The 23507-nt window shown below is 41.8% G+C and overlaps 1 protein-coding gene across 1 annotated transcript; it reads left to right on the top strand.

Moving 5' to 3' along the window:
• Positions 1-828: 828 nt before the first annotated feature.
• Positions 829-22050, top strand: LOC139735224 (mini-chromosome maintenance complex-binding protein-like). Its single transcript, XM_071645980.1, has 14 exons — positions 829-963; positions 2926-3005; positions 3486-3626; positions 4379-4522; positions 4904-5206; positions 8793-8896; positions 9988-10154; positions 15606-15729; positions 16474-16591; positions 17264-17429; positions 18542-18675; positions 19775-19945; positions 20638-20726; positions 21912-22050. Exons 1-14 carry the CDS (start codon positions 906-908, stop codon positions 22048-22050), a joined length of 1938 nt encoding a protein of 645 aa, XP_071502081.1. The 5' UTR covers positions 829-905.
• Positions 22051-23507: the final 1457 nt, after the last annotated feature.

Here is a 23507-nt window from a genome sequence, read left to right as displayed (position 1 = left end):
ACATATATTTCGGATGGAATGTAGGCCCAATAATCTAGGTTATAAACATTTCATAGGATTGTACTGTCAACGAAATGGCATATGGCTCGCTGTATAGCAGGGAGGTGGAAAGGAACTTCCACCACCCTGCTGTATATAGTCAGCTCCGGTTTTCACCAGCACGCAGTGTATGGGCGGATTGCATGCGCTTCACTACCTGTTTTTCACACGCTATTACGAACGATCCCATTGGTTGATTTAACGTCGCTACGTTAATTCGCTGCGTTAGTCGTTGAGCAGTAATTCGGAATTACGTCGCGTTGTAATTATTTACAACACTACGTAATTATTTGCGTCTCGTCTTAATTGGAATTACTACGCGACGTAATTATTTACGTTGTGTAGCACTGGGAATTACAACATGACACTAATTCATTTTAAGTCGTGACGTTAAGTCGTTGAGCAGTAATTCGGAATTACGTCTCGTAGCAATTCGAATTACTACGCGACTTAAATAATTACGTCGCGTAGTAATTCGAATTACGACGCGACGTAATTATTTACGTCGCGTAGTAATTCGAATTGCTACGCGACGTATATCCATGTTTTTGACGGGCTCCTGCTTCCATACGAATAATCTTGTGTACACGTCACTTTTCCTCGGTTCCGCATGCAGGTCAAAGGTCAATTTAAATGTCCACGCGCTTTCCCGCCACAGTGCGAAATTCGCGCCGGTGAATGGATCATGTGTTTGTTGTTGTGCTCGCCGATCGCTCGGCCGGTGCTCGCTCCTCGATCCTGTACTGGTACGTGATACACTGATAGTGAAGTGTGTGGTGGGACATTTAAATTCCTATTCACTCACAATCACGCTGCTATTTTTATCTGTATCTTTTATCGGACAGAAAAGCGAAGTAAAATTGATAATGCCGGGATTAGATGACTGGGTGAATTGTCCTCTGGATATAGTGCAGAATTTATTCGGTGAGTAAAATATCCGTAACTATGGAAATAGATTTTGATTTTTCTAATTAAACACTGACTGACTGATGTCGTGATGAAGTAACGAGTAAACGACGGTACAAAGCACTGTGTCTGTGTGTGGATGCCTTAGGACACCTAATAATATAATATACTACGTAGTACATGGTTTTCTATAGCACAGTAATTTCCTGTGTTGTCCGTAGACTATAGGTCTATCTAATACTAAATTTATAGCCTTTTGTTTTAGGTCATGAGGTGCTCGCCAAGTAGAGAATGAATGCACCAAAGAGGAAGTGTTAGAGACAAAGGAAGTAAATTAACTTTATAGTGTTCTAAGAAGAAGCTAGCGTTAGTTAGTAGCATGTCAGAAGAAAGGCAGAAATTCTTCCTTTATCAAAAGTTATATATGCCAAGGAAATGTAGAAATGGGGAGGCCAAAGACAAGACAAAGTCTGACTCCTCTGAATCATAGACAAAAGACAGACAAGAGTTTATAATTTTACTGAGGTTATTTTTTCATTGATGTGATGTGAGAGTTATCAAATACTTAGTAGAAACCTGGATCTATGTAGGTTACTCAGTTGATGAGAGCCACCCAACCACATTCCTATCAGATATTTACCATAATACTCGAGAATTCTTGACTGAATTGCATCACCATTCTTTCTTTCCAAGAACAGTAAGGAGCTGGAATTCCCGGCCCTCGACTCGGGTATTGTTGCAGCGCCATCTGTGGGAGCATTCCCTAACCGATTAATGATTGATCGCGTGGCTAGACTAGTCATTTTTCTTCATATTATTTGTTATGTGCTGGTACGTGTAATGTATCTTTAAACTGTATTTCTATAATGCATTAATGCAGTCTGCAAGAATCTTCATTCAGCTTATCGAAGGAGGCAGACTTAACCAGAAGAAGAAGATCACATACTGAATAGGGCTGATAATTAAATATGACTTGGAGAAAACCCTTCTACATGTAGAAAGATTTTCTAGGTGTTGAGTGCAAGAGAGCGGAGAGAGAGAGAGAGAGAGAAAGAGAGTGAGCCAGAGACAGAGTACACGTGTCTTTTTGTCATGATTTCTGACACTACATGTATATGTACCTGTAACTAGTGCACAAGATGAATTCTAACTAAGCATTAGTAAAAACTGTAGCATTATAGATCACCTATTATCCAAGAGTATTATTTGTTCTACACGTATCTAAGTTGAAGCTGCAACTTGTGTAAGACCTCCCCAATATCCCAGCAATAATGACAACAATCAAGTTGATTGTGGTCACTTGGTGAAATGGAAGAAGTTCACATCTGGCATTAATCAAAAGGTCAGCTCATATTCTATTAAATGATCTGAGTAGACAGTGTTTACTCTTCACTTTAGAATATCAGTCAGGTTATTAGGGGAATAGAGTCTACATTAATATGAGATGGCAAGAATTATGCATCTGTGTATAGGTCTTTAGAAGTGTGTATACTTTCTAAATTCTATATTTCTATGTATTTGTTTACATAGTTTTCTACAGTACATGTAGAAGCAAGTTGTATGTTGTTACATTTTGATTTTGAAGAATTCAAGGTAAATTTAGACTGTTATATGAAGGCTAAGTCAAGGCTATGCCTACTCACAATCGTCCAACTTAATGAATCCATGACGCAGTGTCATTGTAACGGTACATCTGAATTTTATGTAACTTTCTATTTTCAATTTATTCCATACAATGTATGACAGAAACTCTTATCAAATGTATCCTAATTTTAAAGTGATAGTATTATACTGCATTAATCATATCATATGAAAAAATGTGTAAAACATACTGTCTTATATCAAGTGAATTATGACAGTGATTTTCACTTGCAGACTACACAGTTGATTCATTTCTAATAGCATGAAAATTTATCTTTCTTCTCTTGAGTTGTGAATTGTATGCATTTTGATTCTCTGTGTTTTGCATTGGTGCCCCAGATGTAGACAATGCAGAGTGGAGTAAAACCGTTGATGGATTCTTCAAGAACCGTCTCGCAGACTACACTGCATGGCACAGAGTAAGTACAGTAGCTTCGGCATGTGCAGTGAGAATTAAGCAGACATCAATAGTTGGCTCTACTGCTTGGTTTGTGATGGGTTATTGTGAGTACCAACCTGTCACATGATCGTTCCAACAAAAAATCTGTTTGCTTATATAAATGGCATCTTGCAGTAGAAATAATTCTCCCAAATTCCTAATGTTTCTTATCCCTGGTGTGTCCCCTCCCATGTAAATAATGAAACTGTACTTAACAATTTCTTTATTGCTGTCTATTAGTTTGTCATTTCTCCTGGCTTTCAATATGAACAAGTAGCCCAGATATTACCCAGTATCTGACTTCTTATAAGTGTTACACTGAGTTGATTTGCGTCTTCACTTATCTTTTTTTTGTTTTGTTTTGTTTTGTTTTTACATGATTTACATGATTAAAAGTGCTGATATATGTATGTTTTCTACTACTCTCCCTATATTCTCTCCTTTCTCCACCTCGAATAAGATCCCATCACTAAATCATGAAGCACTTCATCAGCTCAAGCCGAACTCCCTGGTTCGCTTCCGATGCATGGTCCAGGACATGTTTGATCCAGAGTTCTACCTGGGCGTCTATGAAGTCACTGATCGGTCAACCAACACAAAGGTTAGTTGATGCTAATAAATGTGAGGGGGGAAAATGAAAGGGAGAGTGAAAGAGAAGGAAGCTATGTCAACTGTTTACTTTCTCCTGAAGCTGCATCTGGCAGTATAAAGATTTTAAGATGAAAACTGTTGGATTCCGTTTGTACTGATAGGTACCCTGCTGATAATTCTTGTTTGTTAACATTTCATTTTGTCCCAATCAGAGTAGAGTAAACAACCCTGTTTGTTGCAGGCCTTGTACAGGATGCCTATTTGCAGCCAGGGCCAAGTCATTCATTGATAAAAAGGCCCAATCAGGGTGTCACTTCCCATAACAAGTTTGCGAGTAACTCCTGCTTATGTTCTAAAGTGGGTTTAAGCGCTCAGTCATGATGTTCATTACCAGGATATAGAGATGTTTTATTGATGAATGAAACTGCCCCTGTTACAAATAGGCACCCTGCCGCAAACAGGAATATTTACTCTAATAGTTCATGTTTTGTTACAAAAAAGATCTGATTTAATGTGTGTGTGTGTGTGTGTGTGTGTGTGTGTGTGTGTGTATGAGTGAAAGAATGTGATGTGCAGTGGTATTGACTGTGTAATAACTGATTTTTTGCTGTAAGCTGACAAATTGTATTGCTTTTAATCATGACTCATGAATGATAATGTGTCAGCAGACTCTATTAGAGTATAGAAATGCTAAATGAATGACCAGCAACATTTATCTTTAAATTGACACAGTTTTTGCCTCTTTGGTGTCTTTTTATTCAGTTCTTGAAGACAGGAAAGTTCCAAGATATTGCAGAATGCTCATCCCAGCAAGAAATCAATTTGGAATCCCTGAGAAATATCACCTGGGACAGACAGACTCTCTACTGTGTTCCAGTACCTGCAGAAAACGACTGGGTCAAACAGATATCCTTTTTAGTATACTAGAAGTTTCTAATGCCAGAATTTTCAAGTAGTATTGTATGTTTGCCTGATGTCCATTGTGTGCAGTATTACAAGCTGTAATTAAACTAATTGCTTTGAAATCAAGAACCTGATACACACTTTTTCTCTGATTTTTCCAGGAATTCTTTTTTGAAAATGATGCCATGTATTTTTTGGACTGGCATCTTTTCTATGACTGGAGATGGCTTACTTTGAGACTACAAGGTTAGATTCACCGATATTCCTGTGTGATTACAGTGTCTGTATCTGTCAAAATGAACTCTTGCACAAGGGGGAAAAAAAATTTATTGTACCGCAGCTCTTGACTGTATTGTGTGAGCCTTAACTGTAGATATTATCTACGGCTTCTCAGAAAATGGCCAACAGGTTTCATCGCCTCGTGGGCTTCACGAGTCCACTTCCAGTTCAAGGGTCAAGCGAGCGCTGGAGACTGATGAAACGGCTGAAGCATCCACATCACTTGACCCCTCCACTGAGCACAGACACAATGGAGAGGTTACCATGGAAACAGGAGCAGGTGATGCTGGTGACAGAGAGAAGAGGAGTAGGACAGAGGGGGGAGGAGAGGTGTCTGGCAGAAGAGAAAGACCAATTGACCTTAACTTTCCCATCCCAGGAGAAAAGGGTACAGCTTGTCTTGTAAAGGTAAGAAACATAACTTGTAACACTTTGTGTCATTTGATTCTTCTTCTTCTTCCAGGTAGAGTGCAGCTTCAAGTTTTGAAGATTATCGCACTGTGAAATGCGTGTGAGTGTGTGGACCCTCACACACGTCTAAGACAGGATAGCTTTTGTGCAGGTGCGTACATGTATATACAACGTGTAAGTAAAAATTTGTGTCCTCTGGAGACAAAACTATTTCTTCTTCCCACTCAAGACAAGCCGGAAGGCGTCGAGAGAAGAAGAAGAAGCTGGGTCCTCTTGGAGGCTGTTCCAGTCCTTACAGGTCCTTGGGAAGAAGGAAGAAGCATACGCCTGATTGCTACATTGGATCGTCTGCAGTCGAGAGCCGTGTCCTCTAGTGGCTGATGTCCGTTCGCTGAGGTAGGACTGCCAAGCGATGTCAACAAGGTTGAAGCGGATGCGATACAACATAGCCAGGCGGCTGTGAAGGCGTCTGTCCCGTAAGGAATGCCACTGCAGGTTGTTAAGCATGGCTGTCACACTGGATGTTTGGTTGAAGTCACCTGTCACATAGCGGGCACACCTTCGCTGGACCATCTCGATCTTGTTGATGTTCCGCTGAGTGTGTGGGTCCCATGCTGTTGCAGCATATTCCACCACTGGTCGGACATATGCGAAGTAAGTGGCCTGCTTGATGTGACGGCTACAGTGTTTGAAGTTACGACGTAAGAAGCCAGTAACAGAGTTAGCCTTCTTCACTGTGGTATCAACGTGAGAGTTGAAGTTAAGCTTGCAGTCGATGTGGAGGCCGAGGTATTTCGCGGAACTCACCACTTCGAGATCATGCCCATGGATGTTATACTGGCCAGTAACTTGCTTCCTCTTGTTGGTCACACGAAGGATCTGGCATTTAGAAGGGTGAAATTCCATCTTCCATTTGCTCTCCCATTCCTGTAGCCGGTCTAAGTCTTCCTGAAGATTGGTACAATCTTGGGCTGACCTAATGCGCCTGTAGAGCAGGCAGTCATCAGCGAAAAGGCGTGTTGTCGAGTGCTCAACGCTGTCTGGTAGATCATTGATGTAGATCAAGAAAAGGAGTGGGCCTAGGGCACTGCCCTGCGGTACTCCGGATGTACGGTAACCTTGATCTCCTGACTGATCTGGCCCTCAAGTACGACTTGTTGGGTACGGTCGCTCAGGAAGCTTTTGACCCATCTGAGAGTAGTGCCGCGTATGCCATAGTAGTCTGCTTTGAGTAGAAGTTGCCGGTGAGAGACTTTGTCGAATGCTTTCGCAAAGTCCAACAGTATGCAATCTATCTGTTCCTTGTCATTGAGCCCTTTTGCAAGGTCATTGATGGTGAGGATGAGCTGGGTTTCACAGGATCTTCGCTTTCTGAAGCCGTGTTGTGCGTCTGACAAGATGTTGTGTTCAGTGAGGTGATGGATGACAGCACAATGCACCACATGCTCGCATAATTTGGACAGGATTGCAGTGAGTGAGACTGGCCGATAGTTTGCCGGGTTGGACTTGCATCCCTTTTTGTGGATTGGTACAACAAAAGCTTTCTTCCAATGAGATGGAATGCTGCCCTGGATGAGGGAGGCCTGGAAAAGCAAGGTGATGACAGGTGAGATCTGATAAGTCATCTCCTTGAGTAGTCGAGCAGGAATGCCGTCTGGTCCGGTGGCTTTGTGTGGCTTAAGTCTTTTCATCAGCTTTTCTACTCCAACTTGGCTAATCGAAATGTCAGGCATGGTTGGGTAAGGACTTGGTCCCAGGTCTGGCAGGGTGTTGTCGTTGTCAGATGTGAAGACTGAGGAAAACTGCTTGTTCAGGATCTGAGCTTTCTGCTTTGGGTCACAATGCAGTATGTTGCCTTCCTTCAGTGGTGCTACTCCCAAGTGGTCACACCGCATGGTCTTGACAAGTGCTCCCAAGCGCTTGTTGCAGCCTGCGTCATTGCTGACAAGGTCTGCAATGTATTTGTTGTAGGCCTGTCTACAGACTTTCTGGGATTTCTTCTTCAAGATGTTGTAGCGGTGCCACGAAGATGTCGCCTTAGCCTTCTTGTATGCTCTGGCCTTCCTTCGGCATATGCGCTTGGTAGTGGTGTTGAACCAGCACTGATTGAGTCTTGTTGACGACATCTTTTTAGGAACGTTGTCTGTGAGGATCTTTTCCAAGCCTTGTTGGATCTCATTTAGGAGCGTTTCCACTGGGGTTGATGTATTATGAGACTCCATGAACTGGTCTGCCCATGCCTCAGCATCACTATGAAGTGCTTCAAGGTTGGCTTTGTTCCACAGAAAAATCTCTCTCTGTGTTGGTTTATTCCTGTGGGCCCTGGTTGTCATGTCCATGAATATCACATCGTGATCACTCAGACCGGGCATGGGTTCACATTGCCTGACTAGTGTTGGACGATTTGTGATGATGACATCCAGTGTATTTTCCCCTCTGGTAGGGAAGTTGACAATCTGCTCAACTCCAACGTCTCCCAAGGTCTGCAGGTATGATTCACTTAGTGAGTGTCGATACTGGTGAGATGTGATCTCTTCTGTCTCCCAGTTGATGTCGGGTAAGTTCATGTCACCTCCAATCCAGACTGCTGCACCGGGGTTGGATGTGCACAAGTCTCGGATGAACTGGTTCATGCTGTCCAAGTACTGTTGGTCAGTGTTCGGAGGACGGTACACAGCTCCAAATATGACGCTGTTGTTGTTCGTGGGTCCGTTTTCCACCTTAGCTGCAACGGCTTCCGCATCAGTAGTGATGTCTACCTGGTGACCATTAAGGCTTGTTGAGATTGCTAGCCTGTCAGTATGAGATTACCTGTCAGTATGAATGCTGGTGTCTGTTAAATAGCTAGGTCAAGAAATTTACAGATGTACCACATTCTCAATGACAATGACACCTAGTGAAGGAGGGCTATTTCTTTGTTTTTTTTTCTCAATATCCCCCATTAGCCTTTCACTATGTAGATTTAAGAGCTTCTAGAAAATATAACATACAGCGTCAAGCAAGTTAGTTTGCATTCACAATTTTATGCTCTTCTGGCAGGATTTCTTTTTAGATTGGTATCATACTCATGTGAGAGACCTACTAAGCCTCATGCATTAGGCATGAGACCCCCTCCTCAGGGGCATTTCTCACACCAGCTAACATGCCTTACAAGCTTTCATGCATGCCTAATACAAAAACGACCCCAAAGACACAATAAATGGGTTTCCAACCACTTAAAAAGTCACATATTTGGATTTTTTTCAGACCTCTCAGAATAAACCAAAATAATATGATATTAGCTATCCATCAGATTGCATGATTTTCAGCTTTTTACGAATGCTCAAGCTCCTTACTGTAAGAGGAGTGTACACCACCTTCGCTAGGGTAATGATAATGGTAGGGAAATCTAGTAGAGCAGTGGCAACACTGTAGAGGTTTCCCTGGATAAAGAATACATTATTGTTATTATTATTATTATTATTATTATTATTATTATTATTATTATTATTATTATTATTATTATTGTGGTTGTTGCCATTGTTGTTATCATTACCATTACTGTCACATCTATTTGTCTTTTTTTGTTGTGTATATTCTTTAGGTGTATGATCAGGTGGACATTTTCAAAGTCACAGAGATGGTGGAGTTTGTTGGAGTGCTCTCTGTCGACCCCTCACTGGCTCACTTTCATGATGAAGAGCAAGAGTAAGGAATCAGTTAATACTTCCATCTCATGAGTGAAGAGAGTGTATTTTCATTGATGGATATGGACAATACAGTGCACTCCCGTTATAACGAAATGCTCGGGACCGGCAGTTTTCTTTCGTTATAACGAAATTTCGTTATAACCGAACAAGTACAATATATAACGAAAACAAGGAACCACGTATAAATATCAGATTATGTTTGCTGAATACTCATACACTGGAAAGCTATGTGAAATGTGATGGGATAACTGTATTACAATAATAATCGCAAGTTCCCCTCAGAAACTGTGCGTGACACAAGGAGCGAACACACAGTGGTGTGAAGCGTTCACCCATGCAGAGACGCTATAAATGCTTGTTCCGCTACGTATTTTCGAAAGCAATTCGCATTTCGTTATAACGGAGCACATTTCTTTTGTTTTTCTTTGTCTGTGGCGCTCGGAAAAGACTTCGTTATAACGGAAATTTCGCTATAACTGTGTTCGTTATAAGCGAATTTTGTGCCATAGACTTTAATGGTGATAATTTTGGGACCAGAAGATTTACTTCGTTATAACGAAATTTCGTTATAACCGTGTTCGTTGTAACGGGAGTGCACTGTAGTACTCTTTCATGGTGAATTCTGAAGATTATAACATGTTGTATTGGTATAATGATGTAGCATTGTGGAAGGATATCTGATGTTTACTTCATATTTGCCTGTAAAATGTACTTTGCTTTGTCTGAGTGTTGCCATCTATAATTTTTTTTTCTCAACAAAATGAGGATCTATCTATATAGCTATTCATTGGTATTGCTAGTATTGATCTAGAATTTCTTTATTCTGCATGAGGAACCATGAAATTGTTGAGTTTAGTTTTCTGAGAGGCTAACTTCTCTATCAGGGCCCTAAAGATATTTAAGATCAAACGTTTTACCCGTTGAGGATGGGCTGATTTTGCTATAACACGCATTTCCCATAGACACCTGCCCGAGTATACTCCCGACTCATCTTCAACGGGCTAAGATGTGTGCAGTGATGATTTTTCTGGACAGAAAATGCAGCAGTGTTTAATAGTTTTGGCCCACCCTCTATTGTTTCTTGTGTAGATCATCAGTGGGCGACAACGTAGATGCCATGGAAGGTATTGAGGAACAAAATGCACACTCCCCACCTCCCTCCCTGGTGCCGAGGTTGCACGTAGTGGCATCACGGAAACTGGTCCATAGCAACCCATTCATTCCACGAGACATCACCTCCATTATGGGCAAGTCATGTAAGTAAAAGTGCTTGTCTGTGCGAGGGTTAGGGTGTTTTGATTTTTGTGTGTCTGTTCTTTTGTGTGCATAGAATGTGTGGTTGTATCCTGTACAAAGTGACATTTTTATACCCCCGCCAAACGAAGTTTGAAGGGGGTATATAGGAATCAGCGGACGGTCGGGCGGTCGGGCGGTCGGGCGGTCGGTCGGGCGGTCGGTCGGGCGGTCGGGCGGTCGATCGGGCGGTTGGTCCGTTGCAAATCTTGCGTCGCGAACTACTTCCTCAGTTTTCAACCGATTCCCATAAAACTTGGCACAGATGTGTACCTTGGGTTGTAGATGTGCAAGACGTATTTTTTGACAGTACCCAAAAGTACGTTGCCATGGTAACGGCATATTATGGGCAAAAATGGGTACAAATCTTGCGTCGCGAACTCCTCCCACAGTTTTTGATCAATTTTTATGAAATTAGGTACAGATGTTCATCTGAATATGTTAATGTGCAAGACACATATTTCCGCAGTGGCAAAAAGTGCGTTGCCATGGTAACGGCATGTTATTGGTAAAATATAGGGCAAAATGCTTCATGGCAAAACTGCTTCATCAGTGTTCTTCCAATTCTCATGGAATTCATATTGAATGTTTGTCTTAGCATATAGGTCAGCATGACACATTTCTTGACAGTGACAAAAAGTATGTTGCCATGGTAACAGCTCGCATATTATGAGCCAAAATGATGGAAAATTTTGTGTTGCAAACTACTTCCTCAGTTTTTGCCCAATTTCCATGAAACTTGGTACAGATGTGTGCCTTTGGTTGTAGATGTGCAAGACGCATTTTTTGACAGTACCCGAAAATACGTTGCCATGGTAACGGCATATTAATGGCACAGCAACTGACCTCCACGTGGTCCATCCTGGAAACGTTCGACGTCCGACGGCTAACGAGTTGCATACCTTTCGGTCTCCTGACCTGATCTGATCTTCTTGAGACACCCGAGTCTCTGTACACGCTACTACTAGCCTGTTCATCGAGGAACTCTTGTGAACTCCTTTGTAAATATTGTATATATTGCTCCAATTTGTGTATATTATTGCATGACCTCACATGACAATGCCTACTCCTGGGGTCTTACAACTCAACGTAGAGGGCCTCACTCCTGCAAAGAGAGATGTCATACATCATCTTGCCTCGCAGCATGAAGCACTCGTGATCCTCCTCCAAGAGGCACATCTCTTAGACTCAGACAAGTCCTGTGCCAGCATTCCAGGCTTCCTTCTACTTGCCTTTACAGGCAGCCGGCATCATGGTATTGCGACATACGTGAAATCCTGTGTGAAAGACTGCAGCGTCATTGCCACCTGCGCTGTGAACGCTACCGTCCAATGGCACCACATTAAGGTGCAAGGCCTTCACATCATCAATGTGTATAAACCTCCTCCTACACAGTTTGTCCCCAATGACCTCCCCCACGCACCGTCTCCGGTTCTGTATGCCGGCGACTTCAACTGCCAGCACACTGACTGGGGATATAATTACTGCACCTCGAATGGTGAAGAGCTATGCAACTGGGCTTCAGAACTTGACCTTAACCTGCTATTTGACAGACGTCAACCTGCCACTTTCTACTCCAGCCGATGGGACTCCTCAACCAACCCAGACCTTGCATGGTGGCAAAGTGATTCCTCTGAGGCCCCTGAAAGACTAGTGCTGGACAGCTTTCCTCACAGCCACCATAGACCTATCATTATCAGAGGCACACCCCTAGTGACTCCAACCATGACACGCCCAGCAAAAAGATGGAACTTCCGCAAGGCAAACTGGAACATCTATAAGGAAGAGACAGACAACCTAGCAGCCAATCTTCCTTGCCCATGGACCACGGACATCAACAAGGCATATAGTGCCTTCCTCCAGGCAGTCAGTGCTTCATCAAAAGCAACCATCCCACGAGGCTGTCGGAAAGAGTACATCCCTGGATGGGACGAGGAGTGTGAACGGCTCCACAAGACTCTCCAAAACTCACCAAATGCTGAACATGCCGCAGAGGTGGCAGCCCAGCTGAAGTCCCACCTTGACGTTACGCGGAAGGCACGCTGGCGGGAAGCCTGTGAGAGCATCGACTTTACGCACTCAAGCCGGAAAGCTTGGCAACTAATCAACAGACTCACTGGGAGGACAACCAAGAAAAAGGCCTGCCCCGTCACGCCAGATGCAATAGCACGTACTCTCATCAACAACGGAAGATACCCTTTCCCTGACAAGGACTTCTCCCGCGATGTCAACAACAAACTGAAAGAAATGAGAAACAGTCCATCTGCTGATCGTGGTCTCACAGCAGCCTTCACCATCTCTGAAATGAAACAAGGACTAGGCACTCTCAAGCATGGGAAAGCCCCTGGCCCTGACAACATCCTCCCAGAACAACTGTTACACATTGGCCCTCGCCTTAATGACTGGCTCAGACACTTCATGTCACGATGCCTCTCTGATGCCAAAGTCCCCCTGCTGTGGAAGAAGGCCACTGTTGTAGCCATTCTAAAGCCGAACAAACCCAGAAATGACCCTAAGAGCTACCGCCCCATCTCACTTCTGTCGGTGCCCCTGAAACTGTTCGAACGACTCATTCTAAACAGGATAGAGCCTATCCTTGAGCATTTCCTACCAGATGAACAAGCAGGCTTCAGGAAAGGGCGTAGCACTGAAGACCAAGTGCTTGCAGCAACCAACCAAATCGAAGCTGCCTTCGAGGACAGGAAGAAATGTGGAGCTGTATTCATTGACCTCTCATCTGCCTACGACACAGTCTGGCATCGAGGACTTACCCTCAAGCTCCATCAAGCACTACAAGACAGACAGATGGTCCAAGCCATCACAAACATCATTTCAGACCGCTGCTTCAAAGTAATCATTGACGGCGCATCGAGCAGAACAAGGACCCTCAAGAACGGCGTCCCCCAAGGCTCGGTTCTTGCACCGGCACTCTTCAACCTGTACACAGCAGATATCCCCCACATCAGCAGCTGTAAATATGCCTACGCTGATGACCTGGCTATTCTCTCCACATCAAGCTCCTTTGAAGAAGCTGAACACACCCTCACCCAAGATATGCAGACTCTGCAGACCTACTACCACCAATGGCGGCTAAAACTTAATGCACAAAAGACCATCTCTTCTGTGTTCCACCTGAACAACAAGGAAGCAGACCGCCAACTCCATGTCAAACTTCAAGGAACCGATCTTCCATTCTGTGCTACTCCAACTTACCTCGGAGTGAAACTTGACCGCTCACTCACCTTCCGTCACCATGCACTGAATGTAGCTGGGAAAGCATCTGCCAGAGTGTGCCTTCTACGCAGACTATGCGGCCATGACTGGGGAGCCGATTTTACCACCCTCCGCTCCACAGCCCTCGCCCTTGTCTACGCTCCAGCGGAATACTGTGTCTCTGCCTGGGGGCGTAGCTGCCACACCAAGAGAGTGGACACCCAACTCAACTCTGCTCTCCGCACCATCACAGGCTGCTTGAAACCAACCCCCACCCACCAGCTCCCTGTACTAGCAGGCATTCCACCCCATCACCTCAGAAGAGAAGCCGCTACAAGACAGGCAGCACTGAAGGCTGACACGGTAGAACATCATCCCCTCCACACCAAGATGCATGCTGCCCTCCCTAGACAGCGCCTCAAAAGCAGGAAGCCTTTTATCAGGACTGCACAAGCCCTCTCCTCAGAGAACAGGAACCTCAGTCGGAAGGCCTGGCTCAAAAACAAATGGGAAGAGCAACAGCCTGCAGGCAGACTCACTAACATGCTGCCACTTACATCTCATCCCTCTGGCTGCGACCTCCCATGAAAGGACTGGTGTCGCCTTAATCGACTCCGCACTGGAGTCGGGCGCTTCCAGGCATGCCTGCACCAGTGGAAACTGTCAGAGACAGACAGATGCGACTGCGGGGAAATACAGACAGCAGATCACCTGGTAGAGGACTGCACCATCCATCGCCTGGCAGGAGGATGGACTGCCCTCCGTAGCCTCACCCCTGCTGCCAGGTCCTGGCTGAGGGACGCAGTCTTCACTGCATAAGACTCAAGATGACAGATCAGACAGACAGACCACAAGCAAGAAGAAGAAGAAGGCATATTAATGGCAGAAGATCAAGGAAAGATCTTGCGGATTTAACTACTTCCTCAGTTTTTTGACCAAAGCTTATGAAATGTGGCACACACCTTGATCTTGGTGGGAAGATGTGGAAGACATATTTTTCGGACGTGTCGGAAGCTGCGTTGCCATGGTAACGGCATATAAATGGCAGAAGATCAAGGAAAGATCTTGCGGATTGAACTACTTCCTCTGTATTCGACTGAAGCTCATGAAATGTGGCACACACATTGGTCTTGGTGGGAAGATGTGCAAGACATATTTTTTGGACGTGTGGGAAGCTGCGTTGCCATGGTAACGGCATATTAATGGTGGAAGATCAAGGAAAGATCTTGTGGATTGAACTACTTCCTCAGTTTTTGACAAAAGCTTATGAAATGTGGCACACACAATAGTCTTGGTGGGAAGATGTGCAAGACATATTTTTCGGACGTGTCGGAAGCTGCGTTGCCATGGTAACGGCATTTAAATGGCAGAAGATCAAGGAAAGATCATTCCTTGGGTAAGACTGTCGTCACGGGGCGGGGGTATTAATCACCTTAAGTGATATTTCTAGTTTTTTTTGCATACAGATGCTGTTGGGAATGACTGGTTATCAATCAGTTTCATGTAAATTTTTAACTTTTTGGTCTCTCATTATCATGATAATTGCAGATAAAACATAACACAAACATATAGAAGAAAGTGTGACTTCTCAGAAAAACAAAACTGTTTTGTTAAAACATTGCTTTGTATACTCAGAAAAATATGTACTAGCATTCCAAGGATTTGAGCTAGGGGCCCAAGAGGATGGCATTGAGGTTCTACAAGTAGTCATGTGATATTGGCAAAGCAAATTTTCCAGCCAGACATGTGTGCAAGCTGGACAAAGTTTTGTTTTCATTTTTGTTAATTTTAATTTATGTGCATTGTTATTTTTGTGATAGAGGGTCTGTTTGCAAAATTTGCAAAAATGAACCACCATGAAAATTTTGGTACATACATACTGTACAGTATACGAAACATACTGTACACGATCTCAATTTTCTACTTCAGTCTCTGTCAGTGACACAACATTAGTTTCAAATCAAGTGTCGGTGGAAGTGTAACCTTGAATAAAGTTATGGAGAACTGATTTAGGAGTTTTTTTGCTGAGTCACTATTTTGAGCTATTGTGTAGGAGACAGGCAAGCAGACAGACAGACACAGACACACACACACACACACACACACACACGTTCACACACACAAATTAGCCATTTCATTAAAACACACTGGATGTTCGCTGGAATTTCTTTAACACTCCCATCCTCTTCTCATCATTCCAGTGGTGGAGAACATCCTAAAAGAGGCAGGCATCATCAGAGACCAGCTCCGGTGGCTCTTGAGTCAGATCCTCCTCTGTGATGCCCTGACAGCAGATTACGTCATTCTCCATCTCATTTCTTCCGTGTAAGTGTACTTTAATCCAGCAACTGATGCAGGCAACTCACATCGTAACAAAGTCCACAAGAGTGGCAGTTTTTCTTTCATTATATAGAAGTTTTGTTATACATGTAGCAGAACAAATAAGGTGTAGAAAGATGATATGTAGATGATAACGGTGTGACCTGAATTTGTACTTCCGTGTAACAAGATTTTGGTATACATGTTCGTTATTACAGGAGTGCACGATAATCTTGTCGGTGTATCCAAATGTATTCTAATTTGTTTTGCAGCCCAATATCATTCTTGTTATAAGTTACAAGTTTTGCCAGTCAGCAAGAAGTAATCCCTTTCCTTTATTTATAATGGGTACAGAGTGCAGGAACTTTGACTAAAGCCTGAAAATAGGACTATACAATTGGGCATTCACAAATTATACCTTTTCTCAATTACTAAAGATGAGAATGTGATGCATCACGTTTTGAATAAGAGAAACATAATAATCAAAACATACTGCCAGTCTATATACCTGTTTGGATTTTGATCTGTCCTTCAATATGACATCAGTTTACTTTCAACTTGCAGCCTTGTACCACATTTTTTTTCTGTTTTCCAGATAACAATTTTCCTCAGGCAGAAATTAAAGAGGAGAAGATCTAGATGGTACTCCACCTGTGAAAGATTTAATTGAATCATTTTTTACTACCACAAGTTTCTAAATTTTATCTTCATGCTTTATCAAATTCAAATTTTATCTTCAAAAACTTCCAGCTATGCCAGGAGAGATGTGGTGGCACTGGGAAAGTTCAGTCTGAACCTGAGTGGAGTTCCATCAGACCCAGAATTCATTGCACTCCTCTACACGTTACTGACCCAGCTGGTTACCAAGGTAATGTCTGCTGACTTCCTGTAATGCAATCACAGAAGGCACACCCATTCAAGTGATGTATGACATATTGTCCCTTGGGTGACATGGCATTTTATCTCAATTTGTATATATTAAAAAACATCTCATATTTCAATTTTCATATATTCAAAAACCTCCTCACTCATTACTGAATGTCAGAAATACTGATTTGAGTTTATAGAAAGTACAAATATAGGTGTAATAAAAAAAGAAATTTTCATTAATTTTTGGTAATCAGATCTACATGCAATGTATACCCATTCCACTTCTAAAGGAGCAGTCCAGTCAGATTTTCACTTTGTAGCAGACATATGTTTGCTGGAGTAGAGAGTTTTGGATGACAGTTCTCAAACTTTTAACATCTGTGACATCTCCTTATATATCACACAGTCCATAACTAATGATTTTTTTGCCAAATATGGCTGAACCACCTGTTTCTTTGCCACAAGAAAATTTAATGGAATGTAGTCAATCATTTAGGAAAAAAGAGACTATTTCTTATTCTGCAGCAATATTCACATTTATACATTAAAAACCAAGACAAGACATAGCCAACTTCATGTTAACAAGGATATGTGCTTAACGTATTGTGCCAAATGTGACATCAAAACTTTGAAGTCTGTCTCATGTAATCATGTCTCTTTTTCTTTTTAGTCGCACATGCTACCCATGTCATTGAGCAACATGAACAAGCTGAAGTTAACACCCAAGAAGGACTATACTGCAAACAGGTTAACAAGCGGCTTACTTCAGCTCACAGACCGCACACATCTTGTCCTAGATGAGACAGCTTTGGAACCGGGTCAGCTAGATGCCACTGGTTAGTTTTTCTTTCAGTTTATGTTTATTTTGTTTTGGTTTATTGTTTTATTTCTGCATTTTTCAAACACAAACAAAGTAATATATAGCATGATACTGAGATAACCTGACATTCTTTTGTTACATAACTGAATACAAGGTACAATAGATAATAGACTTGTGATTGACCAAAATAATAAATCAACTTAATTATATGCCGTACAAATACGAGCAGTATTAATAAGATTTCAAAGTAATCATTTTATAAAGCTATTGGAAACAACTGGAAAATATAGGAGACTGCCATCATAGGCAGTTGCTTGATTCTGATAGCAGCCCGGGGAAAACAAAATGTATGGGTTTTTAGTAAATAAGAAAAAAAAATGTACAAGAAATACGATGGAAGCAAGGAAAAAGAGAAGAGATGAAAATGTGACTCGTCCCTCTTGCTATAAAGGGTATTCTGTTGGAGCACACAGCCATAGTACAGAATGCTCTGAATGTACACCACCACCACCACAACAACAACAACAACAATGAACCACAGATACTTACAAGTATTTGATATTCTTGTGAACAGTAATAATCTAAAACAGTCAACCAAATTGTGTTTAGAGAAAATATATAGAAAATTCATCATATTTTCAGTTTTCTATGATAATAAAAAAGCACCTTGACTTACTTTCTTCAGAAAGCAGGGAGAGCAACATTCCCCGTAACATAATGTCAGTGACAAGTCTAGGAAAATGTGTTCTTCTCATTAAACAAAAGATTATGGGGATTTTTTTCTATATGATTTTCCATATGTGACATCACAAACTGTAGTAGTCTTCTCATCCAGCAATGATAACATCAAAACTGTGAAAATTCATTACTTTTGAATGGATTGTCTGATTTTCCTCAAGCGTTTACTGATGTGTTCCTTAACATTGCTGTGTTCACTCAATTCACATTTATTTGAGTTTTCATTCTTCTTAAGTACCAAATGATACTCTTGGAATATGTGGCAAAGTTAACCCATTCCCTACAGGAAACTGGTGGCCTGCATATTGAGTCTGGAGATTTCAGAATTCAGTATGGAACGGGTCAAAGGAGATGTTCACCTACCATTCTCTCTCCATTACACCCCTCCAGGAGTGATGAACCTGACTGCCCTTGGTAACCTGATTTCATGGCAGAAAGTTGACTACGACTTCAACTACCACAAAACGGAATTCCACACAAACATCTGTGTTCTTGTGCTTTCTGATGGCAAATCACTCCTTCCAGTAAGTTATCATGATTCAAACCTAAATACTGAATGAGTTTGCATTGGTAACAGTGAAATGTTTTACAAATAACCAAGACATTTCATGGTGAGATTGGAAATTCTGTCAATTTCCTGATTACTGTGAAAGTGGAAATTTTCTCAGTGTTGAAATTTTCGTGCATTTCGCGCAACCAGAAACTAGCGCAAAAATTAAAGCATGCAAATATTTTGCTTGCCATATGTTGCAGTAGTTGATGTCTTAATTCCGCAGAATTAAAAACATGCGAAATTCTTCTTGACCGGCCGAGGGTGAAAAATTAGTCGCGTGAAAATTCCCACTTTTACAGTGATTGAAAACAAATGAAACTATTAATTCATTTATTTTGGTTATTTTTGGTTTCTCAAAGGGGTGGTAGTGAATATTAATTGGGAAAAAAAATTATAAACAATGATTCAAATAGGATGTCAGGAACAGGCAATTAAACAAAGAATACGATAAGTATATCCAACGCAAAAATGTGAGATTCCAAGCATATGCATGTAGACTGGAACATGGCCTTAGACAACTTCTTGATGACTTGTCCAAAATTTCAAATTTATGTCGTCACTATTATCACTGTGTGATCCTGAGTGCAAGAGCAAGTGCTTGCAGTAGGATTAGTGGTATGCTATTGACATTTTTGTGGGATCTATGTTATGCATCACTCTCTGTTTTAGACTCAATGAAAACAATTTTATTAATATAACATGTATCACTTTTGCTAAAATATCATCCATATTTCATTTATTTGTGTGGAAGTAAGAAAGAAGCATTAGTGTCATAATTTTGCACAACTGTTGACATTGGAACTGTGTAGAATATCAATGATATGAGAACAAAGATGTTTGGAGTACCTGTTCTTCACAATTAACTCTCTCACAACCACAATCTGTGAATGCCACTGATGTCCTGTATGCAGAATCTTACCAATAGTAATAGAAGGGTTAATCATAGTAGGTCTCCATGATTTAACTCACCTAGGACTGAAGTCTCACAATGTCAATGCTATAAGTGAGCAGCACAATTAACCATGGCAGTGAAAGAGTTAATGGCTTCACGTTGCTTCTCTCCCTCCCAGACGGACTGCAGGGTCCACCTCCAGCCCAAGCGGGACCAGACCAGCATGGCAGAGATCCAGGCCTCGATCCAACAGGCCCTGAGGTCAGGAACCATTGACCTTGACAAGATTAGGTCCTTCTTGGCAGTTCTGCCCCTCTTGGAGTACACCATGTCTGAAGACGTCCAGAAGGTGTGTTCAGACTCCTCAAGTCCCTTTGATAGAGAGATGATGAAACCAATATAGGGGCCGTGGAATTTTTCTTTTTTAATGTGTTTGTGTGTGTGTGTGTGTGTGTGTGTGTGGGGGGGGGGGGGGGGTGATACAGATTGGTGAGAGAGAGTCAAGGGTCAGTCATACCCCACCACAATCCTTATGTTCAATTGCAAATATTCTCTTTCTATGCACTGCATTTAATTTCACTGGTGAGCGGGCCGTATGTAGTGTTGAAAACACTACTACGTTACGCTGTGCCAGTAATAATGAGGAAAGTATGTTGTACAAACATTGACATAAATTCATAATTTGCCAGGATACTTCATAGAATTCAGTTGAAATAAAGGTCTGTGAAATACCAGGGTAAGTTCGACATTTAGGGATTGTTGGTAACCTGAGTGCATAATGATGCAAGGATGGCAAGTTCTTTAACACGAGAATAAAGTGGACATTCCTAATTAAAAAAAAAAAAACTCTTTACAAACTTTTGCTGATTACTCTTATAATTATAATATATTACATTGCCTCGTTCTTTGATAATGAATGCTTGATATATTCATGTCGTTTCTATTTGCTACTTGTCTGTAATAAACTTTTTCTGTGTAGTGTAAATAAAGCATGACAAAAGATATCAATGTGATATTTCCCATTTTGTTTAACACATGAAGTTCGTGGAGCAAGACTTTGTTGAGGCCAGGAAAAGTGATCCAAACAACATGACACCGGAGGATTTCCAGAATCTTCTGATCATCACCAGGTAAGAGCATTCATTAAAAATGTCTTTGACAGCGGTTGATAAAGTGTGTATTCTGCATATCTTTCTTCAAGATCCCGTTTTGTCCTTGTAACACTCAGGGAATCATTCATCTAACCTTTAGCAACACAAAGCTCATTCTGGCTCATTATAAATGGGTTTCATTGTTCGCTTTCAGTCTCTTTAATGTGAGAAGATTTTGGCTCACACACTTGCAGAATGTTTTATATCAATGATTCAAACGCATAATAGCAATCTATTAATCGTAGTCCATGCATGTCATGTGTACATGCACAGAGAGCATTTAAAGGGATGGTACAGTATTGGTGGAGATGAGAATTGGGCTTTTAACTTTTTGCGAGATACCAAGAAAACACTTATGATATAGTACAGAGCATACCATTTTAAGAGGAATTCAAAGTTTATTTGATGATAATCTGGTTTGGAATGACTGAAACATCCAAAAACAAAGTAAAACAAAGCAATTGTTATAAAGTGTGGGTCCCACACTTTATTAGAATCGCTCCTTTTGGGATATCTCAGCCATTTCAAAACCAATTTTCATCAAATAAATGTTGAATTCCTTATAGAATTACATGCTCTTTCATATTTCATAAGAGGTTTCTCATTATCTCACCAAAAAATGTTAGAAACCCGAAATTAGGACTCGACCAAAACTGTACGATCCCTTTAACACATCAGTGCTTGATTTTGACGTTCACTTGATTGAACTTCTTGTAGTGATTTGAGGAGCTTGAAAGTATTCGTTGATTCCGTCATCAACTTCAAAATAGACATATGTTTCAATTTTCTATCATTACAAAAGGGGAATTATTACACAAAGACAATAAATGTCAGAATGTATTATCTGTAAAGGACAGTTTGTTTGAACGACAGTTTGAAGAGAGATATCAAGTAGGTATAATGGAGAGAAAGCCATCAAGTGTCATATTCAAATGTCTTCCTGATTGAGCCAGATAATCAGAGATGTTTTTCCCCCCCAAATACCGCATGTTTCATGGAAAATACTGTATTTCTCAAATTGAACAACTTCACTTGTCTATCATAAAAAAGGTAAAATTGCTGTTTTCCACCAAAAATATGCCTTTTTAGCCCTAAGAATACTGTATAATGTTGTTTTCAAGGTTGGCATCCCCGGCTGATTTTTACCATTCATCCTTACCGTAGGTTACTGAGTCTGTCCCTTGGCCAGCCCTCGCTGACAAGGCAGATCTGGGAACGGGCCAAGAGGATGGAGGCGGAGCGCAAGAGCCGTCTGAAAAGTGCCACCCCAGCATCAGCTGCCTCGGCAGCCGCATCACGGTAGCCGACATTTGAGCACACCATTGGAACTCATTCACTCGCACACCGGATCATAGGCAGAAACTGATGTTGGACCATTCTCAAGAAACCTTTGTATTCCATGCACATGACCACCTGGAACCAAAGTTGTTTCAAACTTGTAGAACCTTTAATGGCATATGTCTATTTATTTTGGTTTATGCCCTCAAGTGCCATACTCCCACACTCCTGACTGCATGCAGTGACCGGTGATGAAGCACTGCAGATCCTAATGGAGTCACACACACACACACATGATTGTATTCAGTAACCACCATCTGATTGCACCCATAAATCATAAGCACTCATACACACACCTGACTGCAAGCAGTGACCCACAATGAAACACCTCCATATCCCACGGAGACACACACACACATGATTGCATTCAGTAACCAATGTTTGATTGCACCTGCAGATGCCAGGCAATCATACACACAATATTGATTTCATGCAATAACCAAAGTTTGATCGCCTTAATCAGGGCTCCACACTAACTTCTATTTTTGGTGGCCCAAAGGCAAACATCCGACCTTTTTTGGTGGCCCGATCAGGCCACCAAACTCTTCATTTCTGAAATTTTGGTGACCCGACATGCGTTTTTGGTGGCCCCGGGCCACCGTTAGTGTCGAGCCCTGCCCTAATGAATCTGATGCAGTCGAACCCACTTGACTGCATCGAGAAAGCTATGTTCCTTGACACCCATGACATCTTCCCCCCCTACCACACTTGACTGCATTCAGTTTTGAATGCTGGATTGCACTCATGACTTGAATACATTCTAATGCACTTGATTGCATTTAGTGACTGATTTCTATGCATTGATACAAGCTTGATGGCATGGATTCACCAATGATAGATCATTCCCATGAATCATACACTCCTACCCTCTTGACTGCCTGTAAAATACTTCCTATGCATTCACACATTCTTGTGCCATGTTTCAGTGAGTCTAGGATTGGAAACTGTCCCTCTCTCATACACTGTTCTCCCTTATCCCAAATGCCCCCAATTATTTCTTGCAAGTAAGGTATATGATTCTCCTCTACCAATGCTATTGACCATAGAGATTGATTTGATGTGTATTTAACCAGTGGCGGATCCAGGAGGGGGCACACCGGCACCCCCCTTTACATTTTTGTTAAAACAAAGGAAATAAACAGGAAAAAAATGGAGGGAAGGGGTGTGCACCCCTCCCCCCTTTAATTTTGTAAAGGCACCCCCTCTTTATGGAATTTCTGGATCCTCCCCTGTATTAAACCATATTGTCATCACCAAAGTACTTTGAAGTGTTGTTCTGTAGAGGTATGTCTAGTCCTCGCTTGACCAAATTGATAGCAAAGTTTTCCTATTGTGTCACTTTTATTGTGATGGGTTATTTTTGTGATTCATTTGCATCTGAGAGAGCAGACCCTATATCACGATCAGCCTTCCACTATTTTT

This window comes from Diadema antillarum, unplaced genomic scaffold (genome assembly GCF_040938485.1).
Source record: "Diadema antillarum isolate AM-2024a unplaced genomic scaffold, OU_Dant_1.0 seq00000566_RagTag, whole genome shotgun sequence".
NCBI lineage: Eukaryota > Metazoa > Echinodermata > Echinoidea > Diadematoida > Diadematidae > Diadema > Diadema antillarum.
This window is presented reverse-complemented; position numbering and strand designations above follow the sequence as displayed.

Bases quoted from the DNA above. Each gene is read 5' to 3' on its own strand.
- LOC139735224 (XM_071645980.1), top strand. From the start codon at position 906: ATGCCGGGATTAGATGACTGGGTGAATTGTCCTCTGGATATAGTGCAG. The intron at 4,523-4,903 runs ATATCCTTTTTA...GATATTATCTAC, and splicing joins AAAACGACTGGGTCAAACAG to GGCTTCTCAGAAAATGGCCA. The intron at 20,727-21,911 runs GTAAGAGCATTC...TCCTTACCGTAG, and splicing joins AATCTTCTGATCATCACCAG to GTTACTGAGTCTGTCCCTTG.